The 12,117-nt window shown below is 47.9% G+C and overlaps 3 protein-coding genes across 5 annotated transcripts; 2 read left to right on the top strand and 1 right to left on the bottom strand.

Moving 5' to 3' along the window:
• Window positions 1-290: 290 nt before the first annotated feature.
• On the bottom strand, window positions 291-3,423 carry ahsa1a (AHA1, activator of heat shock protein ATPase homolog 1a). Its single transcript, XM_047328859.1, is given in 8 exon segments — window positions 291-628; window positions 688-817; window positions 1,055-1,192; window positions 1,272-1,382; window positions 1,695-1,768; window positions 1,871-1,929; window positions 1,931-2,032; window positions 2,597-3,423. Coding segments are annotated over 8 exon segments (861 nt in total). The 5' UTR covers window positions 2,677-3,423; the 3' UTR covers window positions 291-461.
• Window positions 3,379-9,063, top strand: vipas39 (VPS33B interacting protein, apical-basolateral polarity regulator, spe-39 homolog). Of its 3 annotated transcripts, XM_035618240.1 has the most exons (19): window positions 3,379-3,527; window positions 3,787-3,879; window positions 4,993-5,098; window positions 5,177-5,314; window positions 5,392-5,430; window positions 5,523-5,587; window positions 5,666-5,722; window positions 5,832-5,924; window positions 6,019-6,052; window positions 6,133-6,235; window positions 6,306-6,333; window positions 6,426-6,499; window positions 6,635-6,710; window positions 6,800-6,934; window positions 7,013-7,054; window positions 7,138-7,314; window positions 8,583-8,672; window positions 8,777-8,881; window positions 8,942-9,063. In XM_035618240.1, the coding sequence occupies exons 2-19, from the start codon at window positions 3,787-3,789 to the stop codon at window positions 8,960-8,962; spliced, it is 1,476 nt and encodes a 491-aa protein (XP_035474133.1). In that variant the 5' UTR covers window positions 3,379-3,527; the 3' UTR covers window positions 8,963-9,063. The 3 variants fall into 3 exon arrangements, with proteins under 3 accessions (XP_035474133.1, XP_035474131.1, XP_035474132.1); XM_035618238.1 differs by having other exon boundaries at window positions 8,777-9,063; XM_035618239.1 differs by having other exon boundaries at window positions 3,458-3,579; window positions 8,777-9,063.
• A 1,296-nt stretch (window positions 9,064-10,359) lies between these two features.
• Window positions 10,360-11,987, top strand: gpr132b (G protein-coupled receptor 132b). Its single transcript, XM_035618246.2, has one exon. It carries the CDS (start codon window positions 10,529-10,531, stop codon window positions 11,627-11,629), a length of 1,101 nt encoding a protein of 366 aa, XP_035474139.2. The 5' UTR covers window positions 10,360-10,528; the 3' UTR covers window positions 11,630-11,987.
• The last annotated feature ends 130 nt before the right edge of the window (window positions 11,988-12,117 follow it).

Raw genomic sequence — 12,117 nt, 5'->3', positions numbered from 1 at the left:
AGAGATTCTCTCTCTCTCTCTCTCTCGACGATCAGTGACTTTATATAAAGACGACTACACGTTCTTCCTCTCATATAAAAATGGCCCGCCCATACACCCTCTCGACCAATCCTGAGTCAGTGTCAGCTGTCAATCATGACGTCTCAGCCCGTTTTTGTATCATCAGTGATTTTATATATATGTGATCAGAAACATGAACAAGTGAACGAACATCAGTGATAAGAACTAACATCTGCTAACATGGAGGGGGCGGGGCTTATGAGCAGCCAGACACCAGGGGGCGATGGTGGTTATTTTGCTTCATGTCCTTGTCTTTATTGAAGCAGAAGCCAACAACTGTTATTTTAAGCTAACATTTTGAATCTTCTTCATTTTCAGAGAAACGTTTATTCACACGCTGATTCCGTCACAGAACATTTTACAGAAAAGCTCTGACACTTTAAGTGGTGCTAAGCTAACAGCTAACTGATCCGCTCAGAATCCAAACATTTTATGGCCTGGAAGTAGAACCTGGTCCAGCCCTTCCTGGTCCCGTCCTCCTACCCAGAGGGGACGTCTCCACACTGCAGTCTGAGCGCCGTCCCGTCTCCTCGCTCCTCCAGGTCCAGACTGACGGAGGCGTAGTTTTCTGACAGGAGATAGATGAGCCCTGAGCGTCACAGAAGGGGGGGGCGGGTGGTTACTCACCACTGGGCCATGTCCTGAACCGCCTCACCAGCTGTGTGAACGCTCCACTGATGCTCCCGTCCAACAGCAGGAACCTGCCACCAAGGCAACCGTCCACTACGGCCTCAGAGCGCGTGAACACCTGAACAAACTGTACACAGGAACATGAAGTACTACAGTACTGAAAACAACACACTACTACTAAATAACCTTGGACAGGTTCTGGTACATCAAGTACTACAGTACAGTATTACAGTACTACAGTCCAGTATTATAGTACTTCTGCCTTGTTTGGTCTCTATAACAGTTTTAGTCCTGTTCTGTTCTAGTTGGAAGGGTCTCAGTGAGTCCGGTCTCTGAGTCTGGTCTCAGTGAGTCCTGGTCGGACCTCTTGGTTGATGAAGGTCCTGTAGAGCTCAGCAGCTGATGTCTGGAAATTTTCCTCCAGGTTAAAGCTGCAGGTCGGGATTCCAACGCCTGTGGGACAGGGGGCGGAGCTAGAAGAACACTTGGAGGTGGAGCTAACCTGTGTGGGAACACAGAGGTCCGAGGTCATGTTGATTCAGTATGTACAGGAGCTGATGGACGGTTGAACAGAACTCCACCTGGGTTCTACCGCTCTGGATCTGGATCTTCATGGTCGGTTCAGGTGGTTTCAGTCCGTTGGCAATAGGCAGAATCCTCCCCTGACTGAACTCTGTGAGGTCAGAGGCCACTCAGGTCACTACAGGGGTCAGGGTTCAGGTCGTACTCATCTATAGGTGACAGACCTGATTTCAGCTGGTGCACGTACTCGCCCAGAACCCTCTGGACCTCCTATATGTAGTATCTAATATCTTTATCTAGTATCTATATATAGTATCTAGTATCTATATCTAGTGTCAATATCTAGTATAATATAATGTATGAATATATGGTATCTATATATAGTATATAGTATCATATATAGTATGAATATATGGTATCTATATATAGTATCTATAAATATATAGTATCTATATCTAGTATTTATACGATCATTGACCCACGTCCAGGTCGTTCTCGTCCGACAGGTCGTTCACCTCGACGGTTCCTCGGTACTTCACTCCTCCACTGGACGTACCTGCAGACAGGAAGAGACACCTGTGTGAAGCATGACATCATCAACAAAGAGATGGGTTGGCTCTAGTGTGTGACATCATCACTGATGATGTCACAGACAGACCCAGCCAGCTGCCTCTCTGCTGCCACTCGTAGAAGATGAGTTTCCCTTTGCGGTTTGACGACGTCGGTCAGCTGACAGACGCCCTCTGACCCCGTGACCTTGACCCCGAGCAGCAGGCGACGCAGACGCTGCAACGACCAGCTGGAAACGTCACGCTCCATCCTGATGACGAGGAACAGTCACATGGAAAATATATGAAGAGCTTGTTCAATGTTTGATTTCAGGATTAACATCTGAATCCTGCTTTTAGTCCCAGTTTCCCCCCTGGTCTAATCCTGATCTAATCCTGGTCTAGTCCTAGTTTCATCCTGGTTTAGTCCTGGTTTAATCGTGCTTTACTCCTGGTTTGGTCCTGGTCTAGTTCAGGTTTGGTCCTGGTTATTATACTATAGTATTAGTATTTTAACTTTATTACTTTAGAGCCCACTTCAGCTGTGGCCCCGCTCTTTTCTGACATCATTCAACAGAGTTTAAAAATATCTGTACATGTGCTGAACCATCTGCAGTGTCATGTAACACACACACACACACACAGTCCTAAAATAACCCCACACATAGTTTTCATTTTTTTTAAATAAAATGCTTAGGATGAATAGATTGAAACATGGTTTGTTAAAAATCATCTGAGGATTCAGTGACCCTGTTGGGCCAAGTCCCGAGTCCGAGTCAGAGTCAGAGTCTACCTCAGTACAACTCCTAATGAAGAAGAAGAAGAAGAAAACAGACCAGTGCCAGTTGTTGACGTTGGTTGCGTCGACACACTCCTCAACAATCCATCGAGGATCTCCTTCACCCCATTTGGCCATCACTGATCAATAATCACCAATAACTGATCGATATTATATTATATCATTATAGCTTATTCTACTGCAGTAATACTACTCTGAGTACTGCAGTCTTGTCCTGACACAAGACTGTGATCAGCTGTTCAACAGCAGCTGAAACATGAACCTCCACAGTAACAACTTCCTCCAGGATTTTCAAAGTAAAACTCCACCATCAGGGTAAAAAACAACGAAGCTCCAGTCTGATGATCAATAAAGTCCAATCAGGTCGATCAGGTTTGATCTGATCACCTCATTTGAATGTTAAAGGGACAAGAAGTGAAACACATTAAGAGAACATGAGGTCTGAAGTACATTTGGTAGTCCGTTAATGGTGTTTAACTAAAAACTTTAAATACGTAAGTACTTTTCCTGCAATACTTTAACTAAAAACTTTAAATATGTGCCACCTGAGTACTTTAGTTACCTTTAATTACTTATCTAACGTTAGTTACTCTAGTATTTGAGTTACTTTAGTTATATTAGTTAATTTAGTTACATTAGTAACTTTGGTTAAATTAGTTACTTTAGTAACATTATTTACTTAAGTTATTTTAGTTACTCTAGTAACTTTAGTTACTAGTAAATAAATAAACAATAACTCATCAATAAGTTTCTTATACTGTACTTTCATCATCTGTCCTCTTCTTCTCTTTTTAATTATTGTATTTTAATCCGATGTTGTTGAAATGTTCTAAACTAATAAACTTGTATTTTTTACTGCAGTACAAGTACCTTTTCAGTTCACTACAACTCCCAACAGCCACCGCGCGGCCGGAAGATGTTCAGCATCCATCACAGAAGAAGAAGAGGAAGCTCCGCTGCAGTTGAAGGTAAAAACAGCTGATCGAGGATCGATGATCAGATTCACACTCACACTCACAGGTGATCGATCAGCGTCGGTTCGCTTCAAAGGTTCGATATGCACGGGATGACGTCACGCTTTGCAGTGTCAGTCAAACCAGCGTTCGATCCGTTTCTGTTAGTAGGCTAGTTGAGTATGCTAACTAGCCTACTGCTAACACACAAACTCAAACAAACACACTGTGTTCGATGCTCAACCAGTTTGAATCACGTGTGTTTTCTGTGCAGATGATGAAGAGTAAACCTGACGAGGAAGACTATTGGAACAGCTCCAAGTTTAAAGCCTTTACCTTCGATGATGAAGACGACGAGTTCAGCAGGGTGAGACGTTCAGGTGTCCACGTTTGTGTCGGTAACATCCGCGTGACGTTCAGGTGTCCACGTTTGTGTCGGTAACATCCGCGTGACGTTCAGGTGTCGACGTTTGTGTCGGTAACATCCCCGAGACGTTCAGGTGTCCACATTTGTTTCGGTAACATCCGCGTGACGTTCAGGTGTCGAGGTTTGTGTCTGTAACATTCGCGAGTAGCTCAGGTGTGGACAAAATCGGCGAGACGTTCAGGTGTCGAGGTTTGTGTCGACAAAATCCGCGAGACGTTCAGGTGTCGACAACATCCGCGAGACGTTCAGGTGTCGACAACATCCGCGTGACGTTGAGGTTTGTGTCGGTAACATCGGCGTGACTTTCAGGGGTCCACATTTGTGTCGGTAACATCCGCGTGACGACGTTTGTGTCAGTAACATCTGCGTGACATTCAGGTGTCCACATTTGTGTCGGTAACATCCCCGAGACGTTCAGGTGTCCACATTTGTTTCGGTAACATCCGCGTGACGTTCAGGTGTCGGTAACATCCGCGTCACGTTCAGGTGTCGAGGTTTGTGTCGGTAACATCCGCGAGACGTTCAGGTGTCGAGGTTTGTGTCGACAACATCCGCGTGACATTGAGGTTTGTGTCAGTAACATCGGCGTGACTTTCAGGGGTCCACATTTGTGTCGGTAACATCGGCGTGACTTTCAGGGGTCCACGTTTGTGTCGGTAACATCGGCGTGACTTTCAGGGGTCAACGTTTGTGTTGGTAACATCGGCGTGACGTTGAGGTTTGTGTCGGTAACATCCGCGTGACGTTCAGGTGTTGAGGTTTGTGTGAGTAACATTCGCGTGACGTTCAAGTGTCGAGGTTTGTGTCGGTAACATCCGCGTGTCGCTCAAGTGTCGAGGTTTGTGTCGGTGACATCCGCGTGACGTCCAGGTGTCGACGTCTGTGTCGGTAACATCCGCGTGACAACCTTTGTGTTGGTAACATCTGCAAGACTTTCAGGTGTCCCTGTTGTGTCGGTAACATCTGCGAGACGTTCAGGTGTCGACAACATCCGCGAGACGTTCAGGTGTCGACAACATTCGCGTGACGTTCAGGTGTCGATGTTTGTGTCAGTTAAAAGAGTCGAAGCAGGCGGTGAACAGTATCCGAGGTCTGGTGGAGGAAGACGATGATGAAGACGACGTGGAGAAAGTCAGCTGGAGTGGAGAGCCTGTCGGAAGTATGGCATCATCACCGTCATGGTTAACACCTGTGCAGAGTGCTGAGCTGTGATTGACTGCCTTGTGTTTGTCCTCAGGTATCTCCTGGTCGGTCAGAGAGACGGCAGCGTCCAATCACAGGACAGACAGAGAGCCCGCCTTCCCCAAAATCAACACTGAGACTCCGCCCCTCAGCAGGAGTCACTCAGGATACTCCCTGAGCTCCCTGTTCAAAGGTGACTCAGCTGACCAGGTCACATGACTGTCGCCCAGACGCATTCACTGACCACAGGACAAACCTGTTTCTCTGCAGGAAAAACCAAAGGAGGAAACTTCCAGTCCATCACTGACAGTGAGTGAGTGAGTGAGTGAGTGAGTGAGTGAGAGAGAATGAGAAAGAGAGAGAGTGAGAGTTAAAGTCTGTCTCTGATGTCATCGTCTCAGCGCTCAGTGACTCGTCTGTCAGACTCTACGCCCCTGAACTCCGAAAACCTAAATCTGAATACAAGGTAACACCTTGACTGATAATCTGATTAACTGTGTTTCTCTGTTGTACTCATGATGATGTCATTGTGTTGTGATGTCAGGACTATGTCAGTGATTGGTCCCCAGAGGAGACGGTTCACAGAATGAAGCAAGGAAAGGTAAGAACACCTGTCAGTACTGAGCCACAGACAGGTTTCTGTAGACAGGTGTCTGTGTGTTTAAATACAGAACATGTATTTGAACTGTGTCTGTGAACTTGTACCACAGAGCGTGTCTCTGGAGAAGTTCCGCTCTCTGCAGGACAAACTGTTGCTGTTGGATTTCTCCGTCGCTGCTCACGATGGAAACGTCATCACTGCTGTAACTTTATGAACAAATTGATTCAGAACAACTTTGTCTGTAAACTTCATCAACAACTTTGTTCAGACAAAGCTCTGTGTTGTTTGTTTCACAGGTTCTGATCTATTTGAAGAGGACTCTGAGTAAAGGTGAGTCCTGGTCTTTGGTCAGTTTACTCAGACTGGATCAGTCCTGGTTCTGGGTCAGTTCACTGTGTTTGTGTTTTCAGAGGTTCTGTTTCGGGAGCTGGAGTCCAGACAAACGGCTCTGAGACATTTCATCCACTATCTGACTGAAACCAGAGACCAGAAGCTGCTGCTGGAGCTTCTCAGGTGAGCACAGCTGCTGCACCTGTCACACCTGTCACACCTGGATAACGTTCTGTCTCCTGTCTGTCCTCAGAGCTCTGGGCAGGACCGAGGACATGGTGGTACGTAGGACACGTTGTCTACACACTACCTATTACATCATCAGGACCGACAGGATGCTGATGTAATTTCCTTTCTGTTTCCATGGCGACAGTTGCTGCAGTATAAAGAACACCTGAGCATCGCAGATGAAAACAAGAGGCGGGACTTCCTGAAGAGCTGCCTCAGGTGAGAGACACCTGCCGTCAATCAATGGCAAAGTGATTATTAGAAGTCACATAGATATTGATTGATGTATTCTGATTACAGTCAATCAGACAGATAATCTGATTAGATGATGGTCACGTTGTTGTTTGTTTCCAGTCTTCCCTTCCCTGCAGACGACTCGGCTCATGTTCAGGATCACTACACTCTGTTGGAGAGACAGATCATCATCGAGGTCGGGATCCACTTGACCCTGATCCACTTCAGTCCACTACAGACATCAGTTTGACCTCTGTGTCGTTGTGACCTCTGTGTTGTTGCCAGGCAACCGACGGCCAGGCGGAGCGCGGAGGGAAGGTCGAGATGTTTCACAAGTTTCCCAGAAGAGCGTCGATCGTCAACATGCCACTGATCACGACTCTGTACTACTGCTGCTTCTACCACTACGAGGAGCCAGAGGTCAGAGGTCACACTTACACATGTTACTGTACATGTACATTAGCACACACACAATAATAATATGTCCTTGTCATGCAGGGAAGCTTCAGCAGTCCACTGAATATCCGTCACACCTTCAGGGTAAGAGCTGTCCTCACGGTTTCCATGGAAACGTTTCAATGTATTTTTGCATCAACATCATTGACTCAAGTTGATGATGTCAGATTTCAGAGAAGCAGTTCTTTGTGACAGCGTTGGCGGCAAGGGCAAAGCTGAAGGCGTGGTCAGACGTCGACGCCCTGTTCACCTGCAGAAACTGGCTCGGATTCACCAGGAAGAGGTCGCCCGTGACCTTCAGCAGGGTCGTCGACATCCTGCAGAAGAACTCCGCTCCCACACAGGTGAGGAGGGGTCAGATGAGGAGGAGGAGGGGTTAGTCTGAGGAGGAGGAGAGGCCAGAGGAGGAGAAGGGGTAAGTCTGAGGAGGAGGAGGGGCCAGAGGAGGAGGAGGGGTTAGTCTGAGGAGGAGGAGGGGCCAGAGGAGGTTAGTCTGAGGAGGAGGAGAAGGGGTTAGTCTGAGGAGGAGGAGGGGCCAGAGGCGGAGGAGGGGTTAGTCTGAGGAGGAGGAGGGGCCAGATGAGGAGGAGGGGTTAGTCTGAGGAGGAGGAGAGGTCAGAGGAGGAGAAGGGGTTAGTCTGAGGAGGAGGAGGAGGGGTTAGTCTGAGGAGGAGGAGAGGTCAGAGGAGGAGAAGGGGTTAGTCTGAGGAGGAGGAGGGGCCAGAGGAGGTTAGTCTGAGGAGGAGGAGGAGGGGTTAGTCTGAGGAGGAGGAGGGGCCAGAGGAGGTTAGTCTGAGGAGGAGGAGGAGGGGTTAGTCTGAGGAGGAGGAGGGGTTAGTCTGAGGAGGAGGAGAGGCCAGAGGAGGAGGAGGGGCTAGTCTGAGGAGGAGGAGGGGCCAGAGAAGGTTAGTCTGAGGAGGAAGAGGGGTTAGTCTGAGGAGGAGGGGCCAGAGGAGGAGGAGGGGTTAGTCTGAGGAGGAGGAGGGGCCAGAGGAGGAGAAGGGGTTAGTCTGAGGAGGAGGAGGAGGAGGGGCCAGAGGAGGTTAGTCTGAGGAGGAGGAGAATGAGTTAGTCTGAGGAGGAGGAGGGGCCAGAGGAGGAGGAGGGGTTAGTCTGAGGAGGAAGAGGGGCCAGAGGAGGTTAGTCTGAGGAGGAGAAGGGGTTAGTCTGAGGAGGAGGAGGGGCCAGACTAGGAGAAGGGGTTAGTCTGAGGAGGAGGAGGGGCCAGAGGAGGAGGATGGGTTAGTCTGAGGAGGGGCCAGAGGAGGTTAGACTGAGGAGAAGGGGCCAGAGGAGGAGAAGGGGTTAGTCTGAGGAGGAGGGACTAGAGGAGGAGGATGGGTTAGTCTGAGGAGGAGGAGGGGCCAGATGAGGAGAAGGGGTTAGTCTGAGGAGGGACCACCTCAGGGCTCCACAAAGCACTCTCTCTTTTAAGAAGGTCCTAAAAACCTTTTTCTTTAAACAAGCATTCCCCTAAATTTTGAACTTTTTTTCTACCGATGTTTTTTCTTTTTAAATATTTCTTTTATCTTGTTTTTACTCTGTAGCACTTTGAGATTTCTTTTAGCAATGAAAAGTGCTCTATAAATGAAATTTATTATTATTATAACAGGTGCTGCAGGATTACGTGGCGCTGGTTGATGATGTCACCCTGAGGATTTCTCTGGCACAGAAGCTTAAATGTCACGACATCATCATCAATGTGAGACATGAATATTATTAACCAATAAGAATCATGCAGGGTGGGGCTACCCGTCTCTTAACAATTTGATGTCACGATGACTGACGTGTTTCTGGGCCAATCAGACGTACCGGGACCTGAAGGACCGACAGCTGTTACTAGGATACCGGGGAAAGGTGGAGATAGGATCAGCAGAGGAGAGGAAGATCATTGAGCTGCTTGACAACCAGGTGAGGTCTTCATCATCTTCTTCATCTTCTTCATCATGTGACTTTCTTTTTCTGTTGCAGCAAATCCGGTGGAAGAACTGATCTGTGAAGTCGCCATGACAACAGGAACGTCCAGTCACCAACACATTCCCTCTAGAAAACTTTATTTAAACAATAAACCAATAAAAATATTTAAAACTGGACTTGAATCGTGTTTTTACTTTTAAAGGGAAGAAGGGAGGAGGAGACTAGGAAGCAGCAAAGGAGACCTGGGATGCGGTCGAATTGTTCAAATTTGCTTTAGGAAGTGACCTGAAGTGTTTCCTCAGCACGTGATGATGTTCAGTTTCTCTAAGTGCTCTGGAAAGGTGCTTCAATGCTTCCTTTCCTGTCTCCTTTAGCATCACGATATTTAACTTGACGCGTCATGAACAAACGTAAATGGTTCAATTCGAAGTAGAAGAAGAGGATGAATATGATCCCGATGTAAGTTACTGTTACATAGGAATCATAACATCTGTTGTCACATGGTGGTAAAACAATGAGACAAAGAGGGAGAGGAGACAAGGAGGTAGTGGAGGAGACTACGAAGGAGTGAAGGAGTCAGAATCATGTTGCTTTTTTCTTTAAACTGATTTTATTTTACTTGTAACGGATAAGATTGATCACGTGTGAGTATTGATTATCGGCTCCGTCAGCAGTGGAGCGCCGTGAATAACTGATGACGTCATGAATTAAAGATGGACAATGAATAAATCATGCTCAGACGTCACGTGACCTGGCACCGCTCAGTGGGACGTCACCACGTCACTTCACTGATTCACTATCAGAACAAAGAAGCAGGATGATGGACAAGACCGCGGTGAGTTTTACCTCACTTATATTAATAATAATTATTATTATTCTTACAGTAAGGAAACCATGCTATCCTCCCTCCAGTGTCTGTGTCCATGTCTTTTATATATCTGAAATATTATATATGATGTAATAATTGTTATCGACACTGTTGTTGAAGTTCTACTGGTGATTATAGATATTTAGTTATTATATATTTTAAGTGATTCTATATATTCTTAGTGGTTATAGATATTTAGTTATTATATATTTTGAGTCTATAAACATCCAGTGTCTCAAACCTCATTTTAAAAAAAGCTGATCAATAAGTTTTCTTCGAGACAATAATCATATAAATATGTTTCTCAGTCAGTGTTAGTTTTATATTTCAACAATAAAGAGGTCAATAATAAATAATTAAAGCTCTGGGCCACCCACTTTCAACATGATTGGACACTGCTGTCATTTTTAATTGACAGGTATGAAGTTACAGTGACAATCAGCCAATCAGAGCACAGCAGTTCGTTCCTCATGAAACCAGAGAGCATGATGGGAGTTCAGGCTGAAAATTTTATTTTATTTACCAGTTACAAGTTAAAGTCCTGCCTTCAGATTATTATTATCAGTCCGTCCAACATAAGAAGAAAACTCTGATAATCGTCCAATAGCAGCAGGTCGTGACAAAGCTCCAGAACCTGCAGGTTCCAGTTGGGATGGAAGCTTTTATTGTGGCGGGGTTTTCCTGGTCAGAACATAGAGACTCACACTTTTTTATTGTTTACCTGCAGATAAACTGATCTGTCATCTGATTGGTTGTCTGCATCAGATTACATCATGCACGACCCTCCAGAGATGGACACAGTTTCCGTGGCGATCAACGGGAGCGTGGTGACGGCGTGCGAGCCCCCGTACGACGCCGGGCGCCTGCCTCTGGTGCTCCTGTACAGCGGCGTGCTTGTCGTCGGACTCCCCTCGAACCTGCTGACCCTTGGGCTCACGTGGCAGCAGCTGAGCAGGGGCAGTGTTCTGGGTATTTACCTGTGGAGCCTGTCGCTGTGCGACCTCACCTACCTGCTCACGCTGCCTCTGTGGGCGTCGTACGTGAGCCGAGGTCATGTGTGGCCATGGAGCTCGGCCGCCTGTAAGGTAACGGGCTACATCTTCTTCAACAACATGTACGTCAGCATCTTCCTGCTCTGCTGCGTCTCCTGCGACCGCTACGTGGCCGTGGTCTACAGCCTGGAGTCCCGAGGACTGAGGAGGCAGCGCCTCGCCGTCCTCATCGCCCTCGCCATCGTCCTGCTGGTCGCCGTCGGTCACCTCCCCGTCTTCACCATGAGCGAGGGCGACGCCGCCGAGAGAGACCGACGCTGCTTCGAGCCCAGTCAGAGCAGTTCCAAGGTGGCGGCCTTCAACTGCGCTCGCTTCATGGTCGGCTTCCTGATCCCGCTGCTGCTGCTGGTCGTGACCAACCGCGGCATCTTGGCCAACGTGCAGCGCAGCACGGGGCTGCAGCGGGAGCAGAAGGAACGTGTCCGCTGGCTGGCGGTGGCAGTGGTGGTCCTGTTCCTGGTGTGCTTCGCACCGTACCATCTGATCCTGCTGGTCCGGGCCGTCATGTTCCACCTCACTGGGCCGAATGCTGCCTCCTGTCTGCTGGAGGAGACCATGTACACTCCGTACACCGTCTCCCTCGGACTGTCCACCCTCAACAGCGCCGTCAACCCGATCCTCTACGTCCTGTCCAGTGACAACATCCGCAAAGAGCTGAACCGAGGCCTCGCGCAGGTCTGTGGCCGAGCCCGGACCAGACCACGATCCCACAGCAGCCAGAATGAGACCCGGCCCAACAAAACATCTTCAGACCCCAAGACCCTGTCAGACCTGAACGCAGCGACCGAGGAGCAACGAGGAGGAAAACCTCCGTGTTCCTGATGGACCACCAGATACTTCTGGTCCCGGCTCATAATGGACTCTAGTGGATCAAAGGTCTCTGCTGGACTCTTCTCTTGTGAACGTGTCTCCAGGGTTCATCCTCCGGAGAAAAGGAACCAGGGCCTTGTCATCATAACAGACCATAATCACACGAGTCACAAGCCCCCGACAGCTCGTCAGGGTAGATCAACATGGTAACAGATGCTTCACACATTTTTTCACAATCTGCAGACAGTCATGTTAGGGTTACCATGATTACCAAACCCTAACCCACCGTTTCCATGGAGATTTGTATTTAAATAAAGTCGGAGTTGCAGCCGAGTCAATTTTTTACATGCACCCACGCACACCACCCTCTCTGACCTGATTCATGTTCTGCTCTCTGATTGGCCCTGCTGTCTCTCTGCTCAAATCTAGACTCTGATTGGCTGAGTCCCAGCCCCTTACAGATTGAGCCATGCCTCCTCATCAATCATTCATCCACCTGT

The sequence above is a fragment of the Scophthalmus maximus genome, chromosome 18 (assembly GCF_022379125.1).
Source record: "Scophthalmus maximus strain ysfricsl-2021 chromosome 18, ASM2237912v1, whole genome shotgun sequence".
NCBI classification, from domain to species: Eukaryota; Metazoa; Chordata; class Actinopteri; order Pleuronectiformes; family Scophthalmidae; genus Scophthalmus; species Scophthalmus maximus.
This window is presented reverse-complemented; position numbering and strand designations above follow the sequence as displayed.